The sequence below is a fragment of the Sminthopsis crassicaudata genome, chromosome 6, assembly GCF_048593235.1.
Source record: "Sminthopsis crassicaudata isolate SCR6 chromosome 6, ASM4859323v1, whole genome shotgun sequence".
NCBI lineage: Eukaryota > Metazoa > Chordata > Mammalia > Dasyuromorphia > Dasyuridae > Sminthopsis > Sminthopsis crassicaudata.
Window position 1 is genome coordinate 248,365,607 of NC_133622.1, and position 26,320 is coordinate 248,391,926.

Below are 26,320 nucleotides of genomic sequence, written 5' to 3' on the forward strand. Positions count from 1 at the left end.
CCTAACTGTTTACCTGTCCATCTGGCAGGGGTCCTTTAAGGTGCTGTCCAGCCTTGGGGCAGAGTCCAGGGCAACTCCCGAGGCCTCCGTCACCCCTGGTTCCGGCCTTGGAACATAGTGCACTGTCCCGGTGCTCACGGCAAAGAGCAGCGGGCACGTTCCGGGGGCAGCAGCCCTGGCGGGGCAGCGGTGGCCATCCTCCTGGAACTCCATGGTGGGGAGAAGGCAGGCCTTGTTCAAGAGACCCCCCAAAAGTTCTGCTCCAAACCCCAGCTTAGCCACTCGGTGGGTCCCCACGAGTCAGCAGGAGTGTCCCAGAGACAAAACAGCACTCAACTCACCCGGGTGCCTCATCTCCCAGGGGACCCGAGCCTCTAACCTTTGCTATCTCCAGGTAGCAGCTTGCCGAGGGGAGGCGTCTCCTTGAGCAAAGCCTTTATCTCTTTAAGCCCCATAATAATTAACTCCCAGGGTCCAGGAGTTCTAGGCAGAATCTCATCTTCAGAGAGAGGTCGGAGAGAGAGAAAGAGAGGGGGAGAGTGAGGGGTCCCATTGAGAGTGAGGGGGGCACTCTGCCAATCCCCGCTGTCTGCCAGCTCTCTCAAAGGGCTGCTGGGAGGCCTCACTTGTGGAGTGGATTTCCCTAGAAAAGAAACTCTTCTCAACTGGCCCCGGAAAATCATAAAGATAGTGCACTCTGCAAAAGTTCTTCTTGACCCCAATTCAACCGAAATCAACAGGCATTTATCAAGCACCTACTATGTGCCAGGCCCTGGAAATGCATAAAGACAGAAGATAAATAGTCCTATAAGAAGCTTACATTCATCTGGGCTTTATGAAGTTTTTTTTTGGTTTAATTTTGTTTTTAATTTTGACAAATATAGTTCAAAAAATCTTGTATATTTATGTGTGTTACCTTTTATTAATTTTTTTAACAGCAATTTGCTCATTTTAAGCTTAGGAGGCCATAAGGTGACTCCCAAGATGAATTTATTTCCCTTGTGACTTTAGGGACAAACAATCAGGACATCAGTCACAATAGCTCCGAGCCCCCAGTTAGGAAAATTCTTACCACTTAGGCAGAGATTGGACTCTTTCTAACCTAACATTTTATCTTTCTCCGGTCAATCCCTGGCTTCTTTGTGGAGGAAACATTTGGGTAAAGAAATGACATGTTACATGGTGGCGTCTGTAGGTGGGCAGGCATTGGGAGGGGCGGCTTGGGAAAGAGTTGACCTTTTCTTGAGACTTCTCTCAGCCCTTTAGCCACAGTGTCCTCCTTTCTGAGGTAGCTGTAGGACCAATGACTCTCCCAGATATTTTCCTCCTCGGCCACAATTTAGTTTTCTCTTTGCTTTAACTCAAGAGTCTCTTTCTCTCCAATTCTGAGACAACTTCTCTCTTTTTCCTCCTTCCATTCTCACTTCTGATTGATTCCTTTAAATACTATTCTCACATAATCAAGGAGCCAAACAAATGGGGATAGAGTACTTTCAAATTGCTCCTTACACATGCAGTTTATAAACCTTATTCTGAGGAGGAAAAAAAAAAAAAGAGTTTAAAAATAAAGAAAAAAGAAAAAAATTCACAAAAGAATTTAAGAACTTCAGATGGGAGATCTATATAATCTATTCACAGAGAAGTCAAAGCAGGATCTATACAAAACTAATATATAGCAGCACTCTAGCGACAAAGGGAATCAGGAAGGACCTTTTAGAGGAAATGACACTTGAGCTAAACCTTGAGGGCGTCCCCGGAGGGTTTTCATGTGAAAGTGAGAAGAAAGCAGAGCAGGCAGGAGGACCAGCTCTGTACAAAGATAAGAGATGCTTAGTTTATGGAAGGATAATGGATGTGGGCAGGAGGTTGAGTGGAATAATGAACCTTCAGCCTGAGAAGGTCAGTTGGATCCAGTCATAATAAGTTTTAAAGGTCAGAGCATTGATTATCCCCTACGGGCTTCACTGGATTGGGCTGTGCCAGACAGGATGCTAAAGAAATAAGACCTTCCCTTCGCACCTCAAAGGACTTGCAAGCTAGACAAGGAGAGGAGATTTTATAATATTTAAGTTAATAGTAGCAGACTACGTGAGAAATTTCAAGGAACATTGATTCCATTACTGGACTCGGCATCCAGAAGTTGTGGGTTCGAAACTAGCCTTCGATACTTACTAACTGGATGGCCCAATGAACCTCAGGAAGCTTTTTACTAACCCAAGTTCAAGATTTGGGGCAGATCTGGAGTTCCTACAGGGATGAGCTCAGAGGTCCTTGGCCAGCCTCTCTGATGGGTGAGAGCCAAAGAAAGATTATGGGCTGGAGTTTCTGAAAGATGTGGTCACTACTGGGCTTGGGTCCTAACTCTGCTCTTGTTTACTGGCCTGTATGACCTCAGTTTTGGAATCTCAGTTTCCCCATCTGCAAAATGGAGTCAACTCAGTTGTTAAGGTCCCCTTCAGCATGGAGACACCACTGTGGCTTGGAGCAATCTGGGAAAGATTCACAGAGGACTTGGACTTGAATAAGAGATGGCTTTTAGGCAAAAGACACTCTTCTGAGAAGAGACCAGAGCACTTAGAGCAAAGCTTTGATGCTCATCTCAGAGGGGATTCCTCATCCACCTCTGCCCAAAATTTTAGGTCTCACACACTTTCCAAAGTGACCATCTAATACCACTCAAAAGTAATTTATCTTTAAAAGATCTGCCCTGTGCTAGCCCACCTTTCAGTGCCTTTTCCCCCATCTCCCCTACTTTTTTCCCCATTCAAAAAATTATTACTTATAAAATTCCTTTTTAAAAAAGTTTTGAGTTGCAAATTATTCTCTCCCTCTAGCCCATCCCCATTGAGAAGTTGAGCAATAGGATATCAATTATACAATGAAATCACAGAAAACATCTCCATATTAACCATGTTGCCAAAAAAAAAAAAAAGTGATAAAATTACATCTCAGTTTGTAATCAGAGTTCAACAGTTGAACAATCTTTTTCCACATGAGTTCCCTGAAATCGTCTTGGATCAGCATCTTGATCAGAGTAGCAGTCTTTCACATTTGCTCGTTGTTATGTTATTATATCATATGCTGTTACTATGTACAAGCTCTGTTGTTATGCACAATGATCCGGCCCTGCTCACTTCCCTTTGTCATCAATTCATGAACTCTTCCCAAGCTTTTCTGAGAGCATCTTGCTCATCGTTTCTTTCAGTAAAATAGAGCTCCATCACAATCATATACCACAACTTGTTCAGTCATTCTTCAACTGATGGGCATGCTCTTAATTTCCAACGCTTTTCCATCACAATAGAGCTGCTATTTACATTTTTATACATATAGGCACCAAATCTACTTTTAAACTGCTTCTGATTTCCCTACTCCAGTCAGGCAGCCAACAAGCATTTATTAAGTTCCAGCTGTATGCCAGGCACAATGCTATATGCTATAGAGCGGGGTTAAAAAAAAAAAAAAACAGTTTCTGTGCCCAAGGAGTTCCAACCTAATGGGGAAAACATCATGAAAACAATTGTATACAAACAAGCTTATCTACATTGGAGAGAACAGAGAGAAGGCACTAGGGTTGGGGAGGGGGGGAAGGGAGAGATTGGAAAATTCTTCCTGTAAAAGAGCGGGATTTTAGCTGGAATTGAAGGAAGTCAGGAGGCAGAGGAGGAAGAAAGAGGCCTGGAGGCTGGAGATGGAGGTCCTCCTCATTTAATGCAAGAGCACATGGCAGGGAAATGGAGGCTGGAGATGGAAGTCCTCCTCATTTAATGCAAGAGCACATGGCAGGGAAATGGAGGCTGGAGATGGAGGTCCTCCTCATTTAATGCAAGAGCACATGGCAAGGAAATGGAGGCTGGAGATGGAGGTCCTCCTCATTTAATGCAAGAGCATATGGCAGGGAAATGGAGGCTGGAGATGGAGGTCCTTCTCATTTAATGCAAGAGCACATGGCAGGGAAATGGAGGCTGGAGATGGAGGTCCTCCTCATTTAATGCAAGAGCACATGGCAAGGAAATGGAGGCTGGAGATGGAGGTCCTTCTCATTTAATGCAAGAGCACATGGCAGGGAAATGGAGGCTGGAGATGGAGGTCCTTCTCATTTAATGCAAGAGCACATGGCAGGGAAATGGAGGCTGGAGATGGAGGTCCTTCTCATTTAATGCAAGAGCACATGGCAGGGAAATGGAGGCTGGAGATGGAAGTCCTCCTCATTTAATGCAAGAGCACATGGCAGGGAAATGGGAGAAGACTTCTGCAAAGGTTGAAGCAGCAAGTTGGAAAGGATTTCCAGTGCTAAAGAGATCCTTGGGGTGTGGTAGAGAACCCATGGAATTTATTGAGAAGCAGGTGACATCGTTGGACTTGTACTTGTACGTGATGGCTGAGTGGAGGATGGACTATAGGAGAGACACAAGTCAGGGAGATCAAGCAGGCTGTACCAGTAGGAAAGCCAGTGCTCTCCTCCCCAAGGTAGCATGACGTGCCCTTTGTAGAGACAGGTGATTAAGACTGACCCTGAAGACTTTTATGAACTGATGCAAAGGGAAGTGAGCAGACCTAGGAAAACTATTTGTGCCATAACAATAATATTGTAAAGATGTTCAGAAACAACTCTGGTTGATTCAACGACCACCACAATTTCAAGGACTCACGATAAAATATTCCATCCAGTTCTAGAGAGTGCTGATGGTCTCACAGGGCAGACTGAATCGTATTTCTTTCTATTTTCTCCCAAATATGGTTAATGTGGAGATTTGCTTTACATGATTATTTATATTTATAATGGGTTTTCTTTCTCTTGCCTTCTCAAAGGATGGGGGGGAGAGAGATGATTTCAGATTGAAAATAACTGATTTTTAAAAAAATCCTGTGAAAGAAAGAAAAGAAAGAAAAGAAAGAAAAGAAAAGAAAGAAAAGAAAGAAAGAAAAGAAAAAAGATTTACCCCTATCCCTATCCCAGATGCCACTTGAATATCTCCATAAATAAGGTAAGGCTCTTTGTAGGCGGGAATGATTTCATTTTTCTCTTTTCTCCCTAGTGCCTTGCACATATAGTAGGTGCCTAATAAATGCTTGTTAATTCATGGAGTCTTCAGAAAAGCCATTAGCAATCTTTCTCATGAAGAGGCCTCCAGGCCTGGAGCCCCACGGCTGGTGGGGAGGAGGGTGGTCACTCAGCTGGATTTGACAGTTTCCCCTTTGCTCACAGATAGCTAAACTCAGGTAGAAGGCGTGGCCGAATGTGACAGGAGGAGGGGGGGGAAGGGAGAGGAGGAGGAAGAGAAGGAAGAAAATAGGACAGAGGAGGAGGAGATAGCTTTCCTGCCGCTGGGCCAGCCCAGTAAATTTCCCAACAAGCTCCCCTCTCTCCCTTCCTGGTTTTTCTTGATGATTAACTTCACTGCTAAGTGCCTAGCATATCATCATCACCTTTCCCCGTGGTCCACACTGAGTCCCACCTGGAAACGTTTAACCCAGAACAGGATGTGCCCTATTTGAAAGGGAGAAGGGCCTGCGGGTCTCCTCCCGAACTGTCCGCTCGGGACATACAAGGAGAAAAGGGACTTCTGGGCCCGGCAGGCAGCCTGCGGGCCAAAAGATCCTTGAAAACCTTCCATTCCTAATCGCTCTCTCCCAGCCCGGGAGAGATGCAAGAGCACTTCGCAGGACACCCTTTTAGGACCAGGGTGGGCTCAGTTTGGATCTTTGGACCTTCTCTCCCGTGACCACAACCCCCAAATCAGTGTCCACCGATGCTAGACTCCCAGCATCAGAGCTGGGCAGGGCCTTAGAAGCCAGAGCAGGGGAGGACTTTAGGGAAGGGGCCTTGAAGTCGGAGAGCCTGTGAAATGTCAGAGACTGGAACTGCCCTGGATCACAGGCCGTCCCAGCATGAAGGCGCCTTGGAGCACAGGATGTCAGAACTGGGCGGGTCCTCAGTCTAAGGTCTCCACTACAAAACGTCGGGGTGACAAGAGAACAAAAATGCTGGAGGAACCGGGGACGGAACCCTGAGAGAGCAAGCCTCGGAGGCGTCTGGTCCCATCCCCCATTTTCCAGATGAGTAAACTGAGGCCCCAGAGGGGCAGCCCAAAGTCGCCCCACCATTCGGCTGCGGCGCTGGCATTCGAACCCAGACCCTGCCTCCCGGCCCAGGCTCTGGCCCCCGTGCCCGCTGCTCCTGGCAATCCAGCCGCCCCGGGCCCTCCCTCGCCACTTACCCGGCAATCTCAGTCACGAGGGGACGGTTCCCGAGGCCTGCAGCCTGGCCGGCCTGCAGCATGGGCCTGTGGCTTGGCCCTCTGCCCTGGCCGGGGGGAGGGGGCAGCGGCCCCCTGAGCTGGGCCACCCGCACGGGCGGGGGGAGGACTCCGGGCGCGGACATGCCCGGGAGAGCGGAGCGGGACTGAAGGGCCATGCAGCTCCATCCCAGGGCCGGCTCGGGAGGGGGAGGGAAGCCCTGCAGCCTCCCCGCCCAGGCCTCTCCTGGGAAATGTATTTCCCTGGAAGTGGAAAGCAACCGAGGCCTCCGGATTCCAGGCCGGCCCCCTCCCTGCAGCAGCTGTGTGGAATGTTTGAACCACTGCAGGGAATGTTTCTGCAGGAATTCTCCCGGGGCTTTCCGGGACCTGGCTCAGATTTCAGAGGGGAGGCTGGCCCCGGGCCCTGGAGGCCGGGGACCCCAAAGGGCGGGGCCCAGCACCCCAGCGCCACCCCAGACTCCGGGGTGAGCAGGCCTGGGGCCGGGGCTGTCCTGGGGCAAGGGAGGAGCAGGCCCGGGGGAGCTTTGTGGATGCTGGTTTCTAGGTCTCTGGCCTGGCCTGGGGGGACCCAGGTCTCTGCCCCCATAAGCCTCTCCCCTCAGTGAATGAGTGACAGGTCAGTAGGGGCCGTAGGAACGTGCAATTACAGCCCCTCCGTCCCGGGGGCTACATCAAAAGGGGGGGCTGAGGGACTTTGGACCGTCCCATCCCTCACAGGAGCAATGGCTCAGTCTCTGAGAAAGAAGAGAAGCCGCCGGGTGTGCTGGGAAATGTCTCTCTCCTAGCGCTGCTCAGTGGGCTACACGACCAGTCACTGGAGTCCCAGGACAGGGGCTCATACAATAACAAGGGGGGTATACAATAAAACTGTTACTTTTTTTTTTTTTTTTTTTTTAAACAAGGGCTGAAGGGGTCAGGGGATCCAGGGGAGGTAAGCTGGCCTAGAGGACGACCCATGGACCCGAGGAGCCAGGATACCTGGGTCCTCATCTCAGGACCGTGCGACCAGGGCCAGCCCCTCCCTGGACTGCCGGCCTCCCAAGGGTTGATTTTAGGCCAGCGTCAGCGCTGGAAACTCTGTCTGATAGCAAAAGGCCCCGGGCCATGTGGGCTCTGTATGGGGCGCTGACATCGAGGAGGGGGCCTCCAGCTGGATGATGTCAGCAGAGAAACGCCCGCCTGACACCAAACCGTTCCAGCCCTTGGCCCCCTGGCCCACGGCTGGGAGTGCCCTCCACGGAGAGGCCAAGGAAGGAATGCCCTCTCCACCCACCCCCTGGCTCCCCGAGTCCGCCAAATATCGGAGCAAGACCTTTGGGGGAGCAAAAAGCTGGACATTGAGAAGCTGGAGGCCCCGAATGCCCCGTGGGGGATGACAAAGAGGAAAGAACCGAGAGAGAGATGCAGGAAAGCATGAGTCAAGTCAGAGCGGGCAGAGGCAAAAGCAAGAAAAAGAGCCGCGGCCGGGCCCACGACAAAGGAAAAGGACGAGGGACAGAACCTGGTCAGGCTCACTTCGGAACAGTCCCGCTTCTGGACAACGGAGAAAAGGAAACGCTCTTGTTCCTCGGGGTTGAGAAGAGGGGGGCTATGGTTGCAGAATGGTATATACTCTAGCCAGGCAGGGTAGCTTCACTGTTAAACGATTTTGCTGAGCCAGGAATGCATTGTACACAATAACACCTAGAACGTGCAATGGCCAACTACCTCTCACTGTTCAGCGATCCAAAGGAATCCCAAGAGACTCTGGAGAGAAACCCTCTCCATGTCCAGAAACAGAACTAAGGAGATTGAATGCAAGTCAATGCGTGCTATGCTCACTTCTTGTGGTTTTTTCTCTCGTGGTTTTTCCCTTTTGTTCTGATTTTTCCCTCCCAACCTGATTCATAAAGCACCGGGTACTGAATAAATAAATGTAAACTTGAAAAAAAGAAAGATTTTGCTGAACTCTTTTTTTGTTTATAAGGAGTGCCGGACCACTGTGAGTTCCAGTTTCAAATCCTATGATTCCATGGAATTGGGTTCAATCCACGATAATAATGATGATGATGATGATGATGATAAATAATAGCTAGCACTCATATACCACCTATTATGTGCTGAGTGCTTTACAATTATCTGATCCTCAGAACAGCTTTGGGAGGTAAGTGCTATTGTGATTTCCATTTTACAGATGAAGAAACTGAGGAAAGAATTGCCTACCGTCCCAAAGCTAAGAAGTGTCTAAGGCTAGATTTGAACTCGGGTCCTCCCAACTCTATCTGCTAAGTCAGCAGCGGATGTTCCGGTCTGTTAAATTTCTGGCTTTGCCATTCCCTTTCCTACTGGGCCCCAAGTTTCCTCCCCTGCCGTGGACACGATGGTCTCCCGGCTCCATTCTTAGATCCCATAAGCAATCATCCAGCAATGTGTGCCCAGTGCCCTCAGGGCTCAGGGAGGGGCAACTGGCTGTCCCAGAGGGAGCCAAGAACCACAGATGGAGGACTGGTCAGGACATTTTCTCCTCCCTGCGCCCTCAGGGACACTAGGGATGAGAGGTCAGGAGGGACAAATGCTCCTTGGGAAAACCCTCAGCCAGCTAGGACTGGGCCAGAGGGCAGGAGCTCTAGCAAACCCAGTTCACCTGGTCCAACCCACCTTCAAACAGGCAGGTTGGTCACCCACTTAGAAGCCACCATGAGCCGGCTCTCCTGGGCTGGAAGGGGAAGACGGGGAGCTGTTCCAGCCCAGCGGGTGAAAAGCACCTAAACTAGCACCCATTTCCTCCCAATGTCTCTCCCCTGAGACCCTGAGCTTTCATACATTATGGAGTTCAGTCATAATCCATCTAGTTTAATCACGTCAAGCTAGTGACTATTTTGGGTGGGGGATGGTCTTTAGCTCACCCTACAGAAGTGCAAAAATAATACAAAGGGGAGCATTCTATTCTCCTGAGTCCCCTACAGACTTCCAGGCCCTGGCCCCAGCCTGGGTTCTAGACTCTTCTCCGAAGGGTTGTGAGCTGACCCCGAGGTAGGTTTTTCTTGCATTTCAGAAATGAATCTAGATCTCCCACGGCGTGGAGCTCCCATGGGCTTGGACTCACAGGGGGAACGTGGATGGGATTTCAGAAAGGCAGCCCCTTCCACTGGAACTGTCACCAACTCAAGGCAACAGGGGAGGGCAAAGGGCAGGCTCTGGGACACCTCTTGCCCTTTGCTATTATCTTAATCACGTGCCCTGCCAGGCCCTGTCTCAGAAGCTGGTGCTGCCCAAGAACTCTCTCTCAGAGGTTTGGTCTCAGAACTCTAGGAATTGGGGTAATAGAGAAGGCAACGCCAAGGCTGGCACTGCCCAGGGATGCCCCCTTCTATCTTTTTTAATAAAGCTTTTTATTTTCAAAACATATATGTAGTTTTCAACACACACTTGCACAATTTTGTATTCTAAATGTTTTGCTCTCTCCCTTCCTTCCCTCTCCCCTAGATGGCAAGTATCAATATGTGTTCAACATGACACAATTATCGTGCTGCGCAAGAAAAATCATATCAAAAAGGGGGCAGCTAGGGGGCGCAGTGGGTAGAGCACCAGCCTTGAATTCAGGAGGACCCGAGTTCAAATCTGGTCTCAGACACTTAACACTTCCTGGCTGTGTGACCCTGGGCAAGTCACTTAACCCCAGCCTCAGGGGAAAAAAAAAAGGGGGGGGAAGGAGAAAGAAAACAAAATGCAAACAAATAACAACAAAGGTGCAAATACTCTATTGTGATCCACACTCAGTCCTCTCTCCATCACAAGACCATTGGAACTGGCCTGGATCACCTCACTGTTGAAGAAAGCTACTTCCAGCCCTCTTTGTGGTGGCCAGAAATTGGAAACTGAGGGGATGCCCTTCAGCTGGAGAATGGCTGAGTAACTTATGGTATATGAATGTTATGGAATATTATTGTTCTGTAAGAAATGACCAGCGGGATGAATACAGAGAGGCCTGGAGAGATTTACGTGAACTGATGCTGAGGGAAGTGACCAGGAGCAGGAGATCATGGTACACGGCAACAATAAGACTATATGAGGATCCATTCTGATGGACGTGGCTCTCTCCAACAATGAGATGAACCAAATCAGTTCCAATAGAGCAGTAACGAACTGAACCAGCTACACCCAGCAAAAGAACTCTGGGAGTTGACTATGAACCACTACATAGAATCCCAATCCCTCTATTTTTGTCCACCTGCATTTTTTATCTCCTTCACAGGATAATTGTACACTGTTTCAAACATGTATATATATATATATATATTGTATTGTATATATTGTATTTAATTGATACTTTAACATATGTAATATGTATTGGTCAACCTGACATCTGGGGAAAAGAGTGGGGGGAAGGAGGGGGAAAGTTGGAACAAAAGGCTTGGCAATTGTCAATGCTGTAAAATTACCCATGCATACATCTGGTAAATAAAAGCTATAAAAAAAAGAAGAGAGCCACTTCCATCGAAATTGATCTTCATATGTACAACGATCTCCTGGCCCTGCTCACTTCCCTCAGCATCAGTTCCTGTCAGTCTCGGGCCTCTCTGACATCCTCCTGCTGGTCTTTTCTTACAGAACAACAATATTCCAGAGCATTCATACACCCCAACTTACCCAGCCATTCCCCACTGCTGGGCATCCCCTTGGTCCCAGTTCCTCACCACCACAAAAAGGGCCGCCACAAACATTTTGGCACATGGGGGTCCTTTTCCCTTTTCTAAAATCTGCCCCTTTCTCTTGATAGCAGGAAAGATTCCAGGAAATCTGTCTGTCTCTATCCAGGAGGCTGGGGCTCAAACTCCTCAGGAAAGCTGGACACTTAATGTTGGGGCAGCTAGACTGCACAGTGCCCAGAGCCCTGAAGTCAGGAGGACCCGAGTTCAAATCCAACCTCAGACACTTAATACTTCCTATCTATGACCCTGGACAAGTCACTTAATCCCAGTCTCCTCAGGGGGAAAAAAAGACATTTAATGTCCTTTGGCCTCAGTTTCATGATATAGAAAACGGGGAGGAGGCAATAAAAGGCCTTTGGGGTCCTGTTAGCTCGACATCCACAATCCTACAACTCCCGCCCATGAGACCTGTGCCAGTCTCTCATCTGAGATTATACCACAGGACCAAAGAAGATCTGGATTCAAATCCTATCCCTGGCACTTCAACCTGTGTAAGCAAGTCACGTAATCTCCCTCAGCCTCACTTTCTGAATTAAAAATTATATAGAGTTACAGTCATTCCTTAATGGTGGCCAAGAGCCTAAAACTGCCCGAGTTCTCCCCAGCAGTCCCGGGAGACCCAACGCCGGGACACGATTGGGCCAGCTCTAAGAAACAACAAAGGGGACGGTTTCAGAGACTCCAGAAACCAGCACAGAGGGAAGTGAGGAGATTTGGAGAACAGACGAGACCCTATCACTCTAAGACAATCTTGAAAGAGCCAAGATTTTTGATTAACTCAATGACTAACGGTGAGCACTCATGATGGACTAGCCCCTGCCTCTGAGAGACCCAGGCTGGAAAAGCCCCCTGGGACCCCAGCGGACGGACTGCGTCTCTGTCTGAGAAACAAGTGGTTAGAACAGGTGGCGTCGAGATGCTCTCCGGCTCCAGAGCTATGTCCCATACTCCCCCATAGTGAGGTCAGAGCCAGGTTATAGAACCAGACTGAGGGACTTTTATTTGCTCCTGGAGGTAAGAGGGAGTTCCTGGTCATTACTGAGGGAGGGCAGGGGCAGCGATGAGACCTTAGACATATCATTTTAACAGCTGCGTGGAGACTGGCCAGGAGCGGACGAGGGTCTGAAGGCAGAGAGATCATATGGAAAGCTATGGCTTCAGTGATCTGGGATGAAGGGGGCGGTCTGAAGAGGTCCAGTGAGGGAGAGGGGAGGGAGAAGCAATGTTTGGAAAGCGGAGTGCCAGTGGGATTATGCCGAGCTCTGGAGCCTTGGTCACCGGGAGGACCATGACAGAAAAGAGGTCAATGGAGGAGGGGGGGGACAATGACTTCAGCTTGAGACTCATTGATGTCTACTGGCTGAATCAGGAGGACCTGAGTTCAAATCCAGCCTATGTGATGTGGGCAGAAAACCTCCATTGCTTCCAAAAAATAATTTTACAAAAAGGTCTATGGGACAAGCCAGTTTACAATGTCCCACAGACAAAACCCGTGAGCCTCCTAGTGCCGGGATTTGGGAGTCGAGGGGACCTCGGTGGCCATCTAGTCCGTACACACATAAAAGGAATTCCCTCTGTAACATACCCTCCAGCTGGTCAGCCAGCCTCTACTCGAAGGCCTCCACGGACAGCGAACCCCTCACCCACCAAAGCAGCCCCTGGGTTTTTGGACAGCTCATCGTTCAGAAGTTTTTCTGCCTCTGAAGTCAAGACGTCCCTAGTTCAAATCCCGCCTCATATACTTCATGTGTGGACCTGGGCACGTCACTTAACCTTGGTTTGCCTCAGTTTCCTCAACTGTAAAATAGAAATGACCAAAGTCCCTACCTCTCGGGATGTTGTGAGGATCGAGAGAGAGGATATTTATAAAGCATTTAGCACAATGTTCGGAGCAGTGAGTACTCTATAAAAATGAGCTATTATTTGGTGGTTGTTCTTAACCTGGAGCCCAAAAAGTCCTCCCGACTTTCACTCCGGCTCTGCCATCGGGGACAAACATTTCAGCATTTGAAGACAGTTTCCATGGCCCCTGCTCTGAGGCTTCTCTTTCTCAGGCTAAACATCCTCAGCTCCTCCAGGAGACTCAAGGCCCTTCCCCAGCCTCCTCTGAGCCCTCTCCACTATTCAGCCTCTTGCTCAAGTTTGGGTTTTGGAATGAGATCTGCTAAAAGCAGAGGCCAGGGGCTGATCACCTCACTGCTTAACTTCTTAAATCAATAAAGCAACCAAGGAGTTAAAATAAGAGGAGGGAGGCAAGGTGGGGCAGAGAGTCCTATCTCTGGAGCCAGGACCTGCGTTCAAATCCCGCCTCTCCCATTCATCCCCTGTTTGACCTAGAACAAACGGTTTTCTGTCCTTGGGCCTCAGTTTCCTGATCTGTAAAATGAGGGGGTTAGACTTGGTGACCTTTCTACAGCCCTGGTCTGGCTGGTGTGGGGGGCACTCACCCTGCAGGTCTCAGCTGGGCAGTGTCCATGGCCCCCGAGGAGATGTCAGCTGGCTCCCGGCTCTCTTCCAGGCCGAGGATGGTCCCGGCCCCTCCGGTGGGCCGGCTGCAGGAGCTGGAGCCTACTTCATGGTGCGCAGGCAGCCGGGCCGTTCTGGACAAGGGGCACCCCAGGGGTCTCTCCTTCCGTCCCACTCAGGAGCGCCCGAGCCCAGGAGGTGATGGCGTCCGTTTCTTACTCTGCTTTCCCATGGTAATAATGGTGGAATGAGGCTCGGGTTCGCAGGAGGCACCCCCCAACCCTTCAGACCCAGCCCCCCAATATGACAGGTCTTTGGAAGCTCAGGAGGCCCGGACCCGGGTCCGAGAGTCCCTCATGTGTCCTGAAGCTGGCTCCCTCCAGTCCTCCGCTCTCCCGCCCCACACAGGTGGGTTTCTTCCTCTTCAGCAGCTCTCACCCCCCTCACCGGCGGGCAGGGTGTGGGCTCCTTCTCCTGGGGCAGGGGGAGCAGAGGGGGCCCTCCGATCTTCAGGCAGCCAGCCACCCTCTGGGCTTATCCCGGAGGCCCTGGGGGGTTTCTCAGGGTGAGGGCCTTCACAGCCAGCCCCCAGGGCCCTTCCCTCCTCGGCCCACCTCCACCAGGGGGTCCTGCTCTAAGCCTACTGAGTGAGAGAGCTCTCGGGCTGGTTGTCCAGGGGCTGCTGAGGGCTGTTGGGAGACCTCTGTGATGCGCTCCCGTTGCCGTGGCTACCCCAAGTGTTCCGAGGGCGGGGCCCCACCTGCCCACCCCCACCCAGTTTTCTCCCAGGGACTTTTGGCTTGCCATGTTCATGTTATCCAGAGCTAAAGCAATTGGTCTGTGCCCGGCGCACTTGTATCATAATCTAAATTAAAAATAATAATGATAATGACTGGCATTGAGTTCATCTTGATCTTGTTCAGGAAGACCAGTCAAAAGTGTGCTGGAGTCAGAGGTCCAGACTAGAGTCTCAGCCCTTGTGACCTGTCACCTTGACCATGCAGAACCTTCCCCGGCTCCTTCTTAGAGGAACAAAGCTGGTATAGGGGACCTCTAAAGCCCCTGGCTTTTTAAATCTGGGACCCTCGGGTAGCTCTTGAACTTGGAAAGTTTCTTAGGCTCTGCCTGGGTCATTCCCTGGAACTGAATTCCACATAAGTTGGGTTGACAAAGGGCATTTCTGCAATGGGAGCTCCCTAGACAGATGATTACAAAAATGCTAGTGTGTTTAATTAATTTAATGCTATTTTACTATTAGTTTTCTCCCCACCAGGCTGGCCAGAGAGAAGTTTTTCAAGCATCACTGATTACTCTCAAAACTGTCTACTAAACCTCAGAAATGTTAGGGTCTATATCAGGGCTTCCTGAACTTTAATACTCATGACCCCTTTTCACCAGAGAAATTTTTACCCAAATCTGCATGTGTAAAAATAGATATACAAGGGGCAGCCAGGTGGTGCAGTGGAGAGAGCACCGGCCCTGAAGTCAGGAGGACCCGAGTTCAAATCTGGCCTCAATCTTTTGTTTTTCTTCCCAGGTTATTTTTAGCTTCTGAATCCAATTCTTCCTTTGCAACAACAACAACCAAACAACAAAAATTCGGTTCTGCACACATATATTGTATCTAGGTTATATTATAACACATTTAACATGTATGGGACTGCCTGCCATCTAGGGAAGGAGGGGAAAATTCAGAACAGAAGAGAGTGCAAGGGATAATGTTGTAAGAAAATTACCTATGCATATGTACTGTCAAAAATGATATAATTATAAAATTAATTAAAAAAAATCTGGCCTCAGATACTTAACACTTCCTGGCTGTGTGATCCTGGACAAATCACCTACCCCCAGTTGCCTCAGGGTAAAAAACAGTATTAAAAATAGGTATGCAAATCAAATATTTACTGATAATAAATCATAATTTTGCCCATCTTCATTCAGTTACATGACCCACACTTTAAGAAACTTTGGTCTAAAAATTTTTTTGTTAAATAAAAAGAAAAGAAACTGGTCTAAAAAATATTTTTTAAAAAGAAAAGAAACTTTGGTCTAAAACAAAGGAAAAAGAAAAAGAAGAAACTTTGGTCTAAAAGGAAAAAGAAAAAGAAAAGAAACTTTGGTCTAAGACAAAGGAAAAAGAAAAAGAAACTGGTCTAAATAAATGAAGTGAGTAACTAAGCTAGTGAGATCCTAGAGTTTTGAAACATTATTTAAAATAAAAAATTAGTCATTATTATCAGACTCATTCATGTAGTTAGTAATATTAATTTTTTTCCCTGAGGCTGGGGTTAAGGGACTCACCCAGGGTCACACAGCGAGGAAGTGTTAAGTGTCTGAGACCAGATTTGAACTCGGGTTCTCCTGAATTCAGGGCTGGTGCTCTCTCCACTGCACCACCTAGCTGCCCCCGAGGAGTATTAATATTGATAAGAGCTCACATTCATATAAGCTCATTAAATGCTTTTCTTACCATTCAACAAGCATTCTTTCCGTACTATGTTCCAGACACTGAGTCGGATTGTGGCAATAGAGACACAGGTCAGGCTGCCCGTGCCCTCAGGGTGCTTCCATGGGGGCTCTCGGAGGTACTCACCACGACAGAGGGGGTAGAGAAAGAAAAGGAGGAAGCCCAGGGCAGTCTCAGAGGGCACCCCTGTGAGGGAGCATGACATGGGTGCCGACCCAGCAAAGAGGGCCGCCATGGAGTAGAGGAAGAGAACCAAAGGAAAGAAGGGGAGGAAAACTCAGGAAAATAAGCGAGTGTCTGGGAGCAGTGTCAGAGCTTAAAAAGATCAGCAAATGACCAATGAAGCAGTCCAAGACTTCTCATCTCCATTTTACAAGTGGGACCCTGAGGCCCACACAGGTGGGGGGCTCTCTCTCCCAGGGTCATTTAGGGATTAAGGCTCAGATCCAGAATAGGAACTCCGGTCTCTTGGCTTTCAGAGAAATGCTCTTCAAATATCACACCCTAGGCATAATTAGTCCCCACTTATAGGTGGGGGAACTGAGACCCACAAAAAAAAAAGCTCTTTTAAATACATTTTTGTCTTTTTTTGGTTTTTATTTATTTGTCTATTTTTCTATCACCTGGGTTTTCCCCTATATTGCTCCCGTTCCCTCTCCCAGAGAGCTATCCCTTAAAACAAGGGTTTTTTTCTAAAGGAAAAAAAAATCATCAAAAACTGATCAATCCACTGAGAAAAATAACGTAATATGGGGGCAGCTAGATGGCACAGTGCATAGAGCACGGGACCTGAGTTCAAATCCAGCCTCAGACACTTGACCTGGCTGTGGGGCCCTGGGCAAGTCACTTAACCCCAACTGCCTCAGCAAATAATAATAACAATCATGATGTGATATGGAACCTCAGAAAAAGAGAGTGGGGCAGGCATGGAAGCAGCTTTCCGGAGCTTCTGGCTGGTCCCATTTTAATCTGGAGCTCTTTCCACCAGCACCCAAGAGAAAGTGACAAGAATGACATTTTCTCCTACCCTAACTCTCCCCAATCTAACTTAAAGGGACTCTCGGTGAACTCACAACACAAGCCTTTTTCTCAGAAAAGAGGAAAGGTCAAGGGCCAGCAGGAGGCCTCCTAGGCCTGAGGCACCCTCCAGTGGCCACTCGGGGACCAGCAGGACCTGCGGCCTAGAAGCTGCTCCAAGTCCTCCTGTCTTAGACCCCTGACAGAACAGGGAGCGTGGGGTTCTCGGGAGCAGCTTTTCCCAAACTCCGGGGAACTCGGGACCCTGAGGGAGAGGAGGGCCCAGCACTCTGCTGAAGAAACTTAGAAATGCTTTAAGATTGGCAGGGCATGCTACAATTTTTCTCTTTTTATTTTATTTTTTAACAAAACAAGTGTTTTCTGTGCCCTCTAAATTTGATGCCCTGGGACAAACCCCTATTGCCCTGCCCTGGTTTTGGCTCTGGGTAGTGATTTAAGATTCCCTTTGTTTTGAGAGCCATGTGCCATTTCCCAAAACCTAGAATCATCGAGAGGGGGTGACAAGGAGGCAGAGAAAGCCTCAGGATTAGGGGAAACTAACAGTCCTTGTCTGGGGTGAATTACCCAAGGAGGCACCGGACTCCCCTCATTCCGGGTACTCAAACGGCCTTGGACTGGTGGAGAGGATCCCTATCCAGGCTCCCAGGAGAGGAGAGGCAATGTTGCAAAACCACTACTGGCCTCGGGGTCGGGCAGATCAGGTGCGAATTAAGCCCCCAAAACTTCCTAGGCACCTTGGGCAAATTCTCTATAATCTTCCCCAGGCTTGGTTTCCTCATTTGTAAAAGAGAAACCTCCCAACTGAGCGTGGATCCAAGGTGGTGTTTTTACTCTTTTGTTGTTTTTTGTTTGAATTTTATTTTTCTCATTTTTTTTCCTTTTTGATCTGATTTTTCTTGTGCAGCAAGATCATTGCATACAAATGCCTATATTGGATTACCTATATTTTTTACCACGTTTAACATATATTGTGTAAAGGGCTAAAAATGAGCAATGCACTTGGATGATGAAGCACGTGAGACTAATTGCCAATTGGACGGTTCCCTATTAACTTGTTTAAGGTTGACCCTCCCCAGCTGTTCTGTGCTGACTTGATTGGTGAGACAAAGAGAGGGAAGTGACTTGTGTGGGAGGAGTAAGAGAAACTTGGGTGGTGGAACTCACGCTCACTTGCACTCGTGACCTGGCGTTGGAGGCGACGGTAAAGAGCTAGAATAAAGACGTTTAGTGATCCTGAATCCTGCTGATTTCTGGAAAGATAGAGTTCCAGCATTTGGCGCCCCACGTTGGGCGCCATTTGTAACGTGCTCTCCTGGCAGTTACAATTACTAGCTTAATAACCGGTAGCGCACTCAAGAACAGCCACGTGTAATCTTAAAAGCCTTTATTATACCTACTCACATAATGCCCTAACTGATGCCCTGACTTGTTGGTTCCCGAGTGAACACCTGGTCAGAAGACCCACGTGTTCACTACCAAAACCCTTACCTCTTTTGGCTACCCATCTTGGCTTGGCCACCCAGGCTAGGAAGCCAAGGTGAAGAACGCCAGGTTAAAGAGGGCGCTTGCTGCCTGCAGTGGGCTTACATAGGGCCTGTGAGGTCACACACACAGCCAATCAGCAAGAGAGTAACCCATTACAAAGCTATCTCAATATGGCCAGGGATTACTTGTCATGTAGGAGAGGGAGTGGGGGAAAGGGAGGAAATTGGAACACAAGGTTTTGCGAGGGTCAATGGTAAATTATCCTAAAATTATCCTTATATATAATTTGAAAATTTTAAAAAAGCTTCAATAAAAAAAAAAATAGAAATCCACCTTACAAGGTTATAGTGAACAAATGAAATAATGAGTGTAAGGGCTTTGTAAACCTTAACGTGAGATTAAAAAACTTTTTCCAAGAGCAAAAATCAGCTTTCTCCCCCACCCACTTATCCCTTCACCATTAAAAAAGAAAGAAAATTCTTGTAATAACTATGAATAGTGAGACGAAATGAATTCCCGCATTGGCCCTGTCCAAAAAAAAAATTAAAAAAAAAAAACGAATGTCTCATTTGGAGATTTGAATGTTGCTGTGGAGTCTGGGAATCCTTCCCATCTCTCCATCACCGTGTGCCCGGGCAGATGGGCACCTGAACCGACCTGCCCGCCCTTTCTCGTGTTCTCATCAAGCCTGGAATAGCAAACAGAGGGACGCTAACCACTTAGATTTCCCAAGGAGGACTGAGAACGACCCACCAGCTGGACTGGACGTGAGCTCGGAAAAGAAGGAAGAAGAGAAACCAGATTTCTCAGGAAATCAAAAGAGGAAGATGTCAGCTATTAAAGGCTGACTTTAGGGAACTGAGCTTCCTGCGAAAAGCTCCTCTCCTGCACCCGACAAAGCTGCGCCCTGTGTGCCCCCAAAATCGTGGTTCCCAGAGGGGAAGAGGAAGGGCTTCAGCCCCACTGGCATTTCCAGAAATAAGTCCTTGCCCACAAACTTTGGGCAGCATAAATAATTACAGAGAAAGGCAAGGGAGGCTCCTTGGGCCTCCCGGCCCTCTCCCTTCTGGGCCTAAACAGGTGCTGTTCCTCTCCAACGGAACCTTATGGAGGGACCACAACCCCTTCAGAGCCTTAAGGAGAGAGGGAAGAAGAACTCCAGAGCAGAAAAGACAACACGTGTATAAAGGGATATAATATAATATAATATAATGTAATATAATATAATATAACATAACATAACATAACATAACATAACATAATATAATATAATATAACATAATATAATTAATATAATATAACATAACATAACATGATATAATATAATATAATATAACATAACATAACATAATATAATATAATATAATATAACATAATATAATATAATATAAATAATAAATACCCACTTTAAACATTTCTATAACAGTATAATAATAATAATAACACCCATTTCATTTTTATTTATTTATTTGTTAATTTATAATGATAATGTAGCACAGGAAAATGCAAATCCAAATGGACTGAGCTGGGCTGCCTGAGGGAGAGAGCGCGCTAAGGGTGGAAGGGGAGCACACTGATGGGGGTCCCAGAGCTGTCTAGGAAGCTCCCGAGCACCTCGGGCCCTCTGGGACCCGAGGGAAGAAGGAGGAAGCTCTGCTCTGAGGAGCCGAGCAGCCAGAGCGAGTGGGGGTTGGAGAGTAGCCTCAGCATGTGCTGCTTTAGCTGTAGGCCTACTACAGCATGGATTCCGAAAGGACCAGAGAGAGCCGGAGTTTCTGAGCAGGAGGGAGACCGCTCAGCTTCCGCCGTGGCGGGCGGGATCTGGTTGTTCCAGGGCATGTCCTTGTCCAGGACTGGCAGGTCTTGCGCATCTCAACGTGGTCGGGATATGGGTCCTCTGGGACTTTCAGGGATTTCTTAAGTGACAGTGTCAAGGTCCCGGATTTCGAGCTGGGAGAAGCACCTCGGGGGCCTCTGGTCCAATCCCCTCATCTTAAAGGTGAGGAGCCCCAGGCGGGGGTGGGGGGATGATTTTTCTAAGGTCACATGGGTGGTAGGTATCAGAGGCAAGATCTGAACTCAGATTTCAGAGGCAGGGATTTCTGTGGCACGGAACGTTAGCAGCCTTGCCCGGCTCAGGCCAAACTAGGGCCCTGGGCAGCTTCCCTGCCTCCTCTTCCTCTCCTTCTCCCCCTCCTCTCCCCCTAGTACTTAGTTCGCAGAAAATGCTTAAGAACTGTGCCCTCAGTGGATCACACAGAGTATTTTCGCCTTTTTGGTCGTTGTTTGCTTGTTTTTGTTTTCTGTCTCCTTTTTGATCTGATCTCCCTTGAGCCCAGTGATAACTGTGGAAATGCAGGGAAGAATTGCCCATGTTTAACATAAGTATTTAATCAAACCATAAGCACCCAAAGTATTGGATTACTTGTCATCTGGGGGGGGGGGAGAAGGGAAAACACTTTGGAACCCAAGGCTATGCAAGCGTGAATGCTGAAAACGATCTGCATACATTTTCAAAATAAAAAGCTATTCATTTTTTTAATTGTAAAAAAGAAATGTTCATTCATTTATTCATTCGTTCGTTCCTTCACTGCTGGAAGTGCCCTGCCTCCCAGAGGCCACCGCAGGGGGTCGGGCTGGGATTCAAGTTTTCCTGTGTCCTCCTGGCTGTATCCACCACCATCGCCCCCCCCCCCCCCACATAGTCACACTCTCACACTCACACTCACAAAATCACACACTCTCTGCCTTTTTCATCTCCTCCTCTTCCTCTCCTACCACTAGAAGAAGGCCAGGAACATTAGGGGAGGGAGTCTGAGGTGTATGAGGCACCCCTCCGGCCACGTGGGCAGGAGGGCAGCAGGAAAGAATTAGAGGGGGCTGGGGGCCCGGAAAGGGGTGGGGGAGGGGGCTGAGGAGCAGGGATGCTGCACGGAACCAAGCAGGCTTTAGCTGGAAGATTAGACAGAGGGCCCGGCAGAGACAACGGCCTCCTTTGTGGAAGGAACAGGGATTATGGAATCAAGTGACCGGGGCTGGCAGTGGGGCCCGGCTTGGCTGCAGTTTGGTCAAGAGCAACCAGCCCCCGTGGGGAGTGGGGCTGAGGGGTTGGGAGGGGGCGGCAGCAGCGGGCTCCCTGGGGAGCTGACCCGGAGCGGCTGAACATTCCGGGCGCCGCACGGCCTGGACGTCCCACCTGTGAGTATGAGGGGACAGGGTGGGAGCTGTTCCCAGGAATAAAGGGGAGCCAATGGGCACCGTAGGACTTAGCCGGGAGGCAGAGGTGGACGTGTGCTAGGGTACCGCCGACACGCCCTACATACCCCCCTACAAGGGCACAGAACGTGCAGGGACACACCTGCAGCCTTGGGCTCATTTGATCTGAGGGGATTGAGGGACATAGATCAAAGTGGGGGACTTGGAACGGACAGGGAAACTCCGAGGCTTGGAGACGCAAGTGTTTTATGAAGGGGCAGGAGGGTGTGATGGGAAGTGAAGGCCCCTGCCAGCCTCGGGGCCTCCATCTCAGCCACGAGTGCTTGGGGACCCCCCCACAAACGTCACTCATGTGTTGAAAAATTTGTAACCCGTTCCTGGTCCCCCTGCCCCTGGCCCGTCTCTCTGGACCCTGCCACTGCTGCCCGGTGCCCCACCCCTTGGCTTCTCCTTGCCCTCGGAGCATCATGACTGTCACCTACACCAATCGGGTGGCGAACGTCCACCTGGGCACCTTCTCCAGCCTCCTCCTGCAATGGCGGGGGAGCATCTACAAACTCCTCTACTGCGAGTTCACCATCTTCATCCTCTGCTACTTCACCATTAGCATGATTTACAGGTGAGTCTGAAGGAGGGAGGGTCACAGCTGGGAGGAACCTTAGAACCTAGAATACCAGAGCTGGGAGGGGGCAACCTTAGAAGACAGAATGTCTGAGCTGAGAAGGATCTTAGAACCTAGAATACCAGAGCTGGGAGGAGCATGAGAACTAGAACATAGGATGTTAATTAAAAATCTTGGAACATAGAACATCAGAACTAGAAGAAATCTTTGATCTCTGAAAGTCAAGGCCAGAAGGGACCTGAGATTAAAGAAACTCAGAAATAGAAAGGATTTTAGAGCCCAGGACTCAGAATTTCAGGGCTCAGAGAAGCTTTAGAATCTAGGACCTAGAATGTCAACCAAAAGAAATTTTAGACCATAGAACATCAGAACTAAAAGGAACTTTTGATCGTAGGACATGAAGGCCAAAAGGGACCCGAGAATAAAGAAACAACTGGAGAGGATTTAGAATTTCAGGACTTGGAAAGATTTAGAACCTAAAACCTAGAATGCCAGAACTAGGAGGAACCTTGGAGTCATGGCTGCATAAGGGCCTTAGAACTCCAGAGCTGGGAGGGAGACACGGACTTCTCTAGTCCAGGGAAGAGGAAGGATGTTGACTCACTTTGGCGGACAGTTTTTGGCCGGTGTTTTCTGGGGTCAGCAGTGGCTGAGTTACAAGTAGCAGGTTCCGATCCCTCTCCATTCTCGGCTTCCCTCTGCTGATCACCTCTGATTCATCCTGCATGTAATCTGCGTGCTTCTCGTCTCTCCCTTTGGACTGTGAGACCCCGGCAGCAGAGACTCTGCGGAGCCGAGCACAGTGCCAAGCACACAGTAGGTGCTTAAGAAGTGCCAGAACTAAGTCACCCATCCAGGGTTACACACTTGTGTCTGTCAGGATCCTCCTGGTCCCCTCCTGCTCCGTCTGCTCCACCAGCCACGGAAGCCCCCGCTCGTCACACTGGCTGTGACTCCCTCCCTCTCTCCCTTTCTCAGGCTGATCCTCAGTGAGAGCCAGAGGCTGCTCTTTGAGAAGCTGGCCCTGTACTGTGACAAATATGCCCAGCTCATCCCCGTGTCCTTTGTGCTCGGTAAGTCCAGAAGGTCTCTTCCACCCTGCCCCCAGACTCACTTTCCTGAACCAGGGCAGGGGCCGCTAAGATGCAGAGTAAGACATTGGTGCTGACAGGGCCAGACGAGGGGCTTGTGAGCCGCCCTTAAGAGAAGTGCTCCTGACAGGATGCGTCTGTGTGTCCGTCTGACCTTTTGTCCATCTGCTCATCTGTCTGAATGTCCATCTCTCTATCTGCCCATTTGTTCATCTATCCATCTGTCCATCTGTTCATTTTCCTATTTGTCCATCTATCCATCCATCTGTTCATCTGTCCATCTATTTATTCATCTGTCCATCTATCTGCCCATCTGTTCATCTATCCATCTGTCTATTTGTTCATCTGTCTGTCCATCTATTTGTCCATCTGTCCATCTCTATTTGTCCATATATCCATCCATCTGTCTGTCTGTCCATCTGTCTATTTGTCTATCTGCCCATCCATATTTGTCCATCCATCTGTCATCTGTCCATCTGTCCATCCATCTGTCTATTTGTCCATCTGTCTATCCATCTATCTGTCCACCTGTCCATCCTCTATTTGTCCATCTGTCCATCTATCTATCTTTTCATCTGTCCATCCATCTGCCTATTTGTCTATCTGCCCATTCATCTGTCCATCCATCTATTTGTCCATCTGTCCATCCATCTGTCTATTTGTCCATCCTCTGGCTGTCTATTTGTTCATCTGTCCATCCATCTATCTGTCCATCTGTCCATCCTCTATTTGTCCATCTGTCCATCCATCTGTCTGCTCCTCTATATTTGCCAGGGGAAGAAGGAAGGGAAGGGAATGTGGTGGCCCACAAGTTGGGGACAAGGACACTATGTTCAAGGCTCATTCAGATCATGGTGAACAACTGTTTCTGATTTCTACAAATCCCTAAGTCCTTCTCAGTCCCCACTTTACTGAGAAATGGAGGCCATCTTCACAGGATCCTGTATCCAAAACTAGATGGGCCTGAGGCCAGCTGGTCCAACCTCATTCTACAGATGAGGGAAACTGAGGCCAGGGTTGGAGACAGGATTTGAATCCAGCTCCTCTGACTCTGGAGCTGGCTCTCTCTCCATCTGTCTTGAGCCCCACCCCCATTCTCCTGTCTTTTGTTTCAGGCTTCAGGCTATGTCCTGGGACCCTGAACCCAGCCGCTCTCACCTCCTCCTGGAGCTTGCCCCTTCAATCACTCTGTGCTTCAGCCCGTGTTCCATCTTTCCCCATGCACGCCCAAATAGTCCTCCATTCTTGTTCCGGCCCTTCCTTCTCAGGGCCGGATGGCCCCACTGGCCCCTCCGAGGTACCCCGAGGGGGTCTGTCCCTCTGGAGCCCCCACAAGCCGTGTGCCCACCATTGTTGGAGGCCTGTGACTAGCCCGATTCTCCTTAACCTTTTACTCTCAGAAGCTTTTACAGAGGGACCTTTACTCCAAGATGCATCCAGGACAAACGTACAAACGTTTCCCCAACACCTTGGAAGCTCTGCTCCCTAAAGTCACTTCTTTCTCTGGGGGAAGACACTCCAAATCGAGTTCCGTTCGTTATTGCCTTGGATTTACCGGGTTCATATTCAAATGGGGAACAATTGTTAGATGGACCCAAACCTCAGCCACTGCTGGGCTGTCATCCCAACAGTCCCTGCCAGAGGTCACACTCGGAGCGATCCATCCCCCATGGCTTTCTACGGCCCATCCTCCCCACCTTTTCCACTTCCAAGGTTGGTATGGTCCAAGGCCAGGAACTAAGGAGACCCCAAACAAAGTCAAAGGAGGAAAACAAGGAAGCAGCGGGGGGGGGGGGGGGGGGGTGAGCGGGCTTTAAAATCCCTCTGCCAATTGCAGAGCCAGCCCCATCCTCAGGACATGGTTAATGGACCAGAACCAGCGACGCACGTCTGCACAGGCTCTAAGACCTCTCCAAAACACTTCCCAGGCTCTTCTCTTGGGGAGACACCAGCCCAGAGGCTTTACATATGTGGCAGACCCTCATTAATTTCAGAAAAACTTCTCCTCCCTTCAAGTTAGCATCTTCTGGGCCCTCCGATTCACTCCTAGAAAGAATTACCTCATCCTTGTGTCCTTGCCCTCCTGTCCCACTCACTTCCTAACCTCTTGGAATCTGGCTTCCGAACCCAGAAGTCCCTTGGAATTGCTCTCTCCAAGACTCCTGATTTCTAGCTCTGAGGGTCTCTCCACAGCCACGTGTCCCCCCTCTGCACCTCATGACATAATCCCTTCCTCCTGTGCCCTCTCCCCCCCAATCCAACTTGATACTCTTGGGTCTCCTCCTCTCCTCTGTAGCCAGCCCCCACATGAGCTATGGGGTCCCCCAAAACTCCATCTCAAGCTCTCTCCTCTTCTCATTTACCAGCGGAGCTTCTTACCCTTGTTTTGGGTCCTGGATCCCTTCAGTTGTCTCTTTCAGTCTATGAATCACAGGGGGAAACATATTATTTTTAAATAACTTTGAAGTCATTTTTAATTTCATAATTGAAAGAAATGTCAAATATCACAGATTAGTGAAAATAAAAGATTTTTTTTCCCATCCATGTTCACAGACCCATGAAATCTAACTACAGACCTTTTGGGGGTGCTGGTCTGTGAACCCCAAGTTAAAAACACTTCCCTTGATTTTTTTCTTGGTGATCTCAACTCATGGAGATAATAAGTAAATTAAGAAAATAAGTAATAAGTAAATCCCATGGATTTACTTTTTATCACTCTCCCAAGCACTCCCAAATTCATCCCTCTTTTCTTGCTCTCCAGTCTCACGCTGTCAGTTTACTGTCAGATAGCGCTACTCGGCCATCCCGTCTACATTTGCCCCAAACTCAACGTGCCCACGCCAGAGTGAAACCTCTTCTCTGCCCCCCATCTTGAGCACTCTGCTTCCTCTGGACTGCCATGTTCCCCGCGATGGGACTTCCACTTTTCCGTCCCCTCATCTCCACTCCCCGCATGTCTCCTCATCTGCAGAGCTGCCCAG

At 48.9% G+C, this 26,320-nt stretch overlaps 1 protein-coding gene across 1 annotated transcript in view; it reads left to right on the forward strand.

The window, feature by feature from the left end:
- Window positions 1-21,684: 21,684 nt before the first annotated feature.
- Window positions 21,685-26,320, forward strand: part of BEST1 (bestrophin 1) — a 22,495-nt gene continuing 17,859 nt past the window's right edge. The window contains exons 1-2 of the mRNA XM_074275489.1: window positions 21,685-22,245; window positions 23,227-23,321. Coding sequence (XP_074131590.1) covers window positions 22,094-22,245; window positions 23,227-23,321 — 247 coding nt within the window. The 5' untranslated portion in view covers window positions 21,685-22,093. The remainder of the gene's footprint in view (window positions 22,246-23,226; window positions 23,322-26,320) is intronic.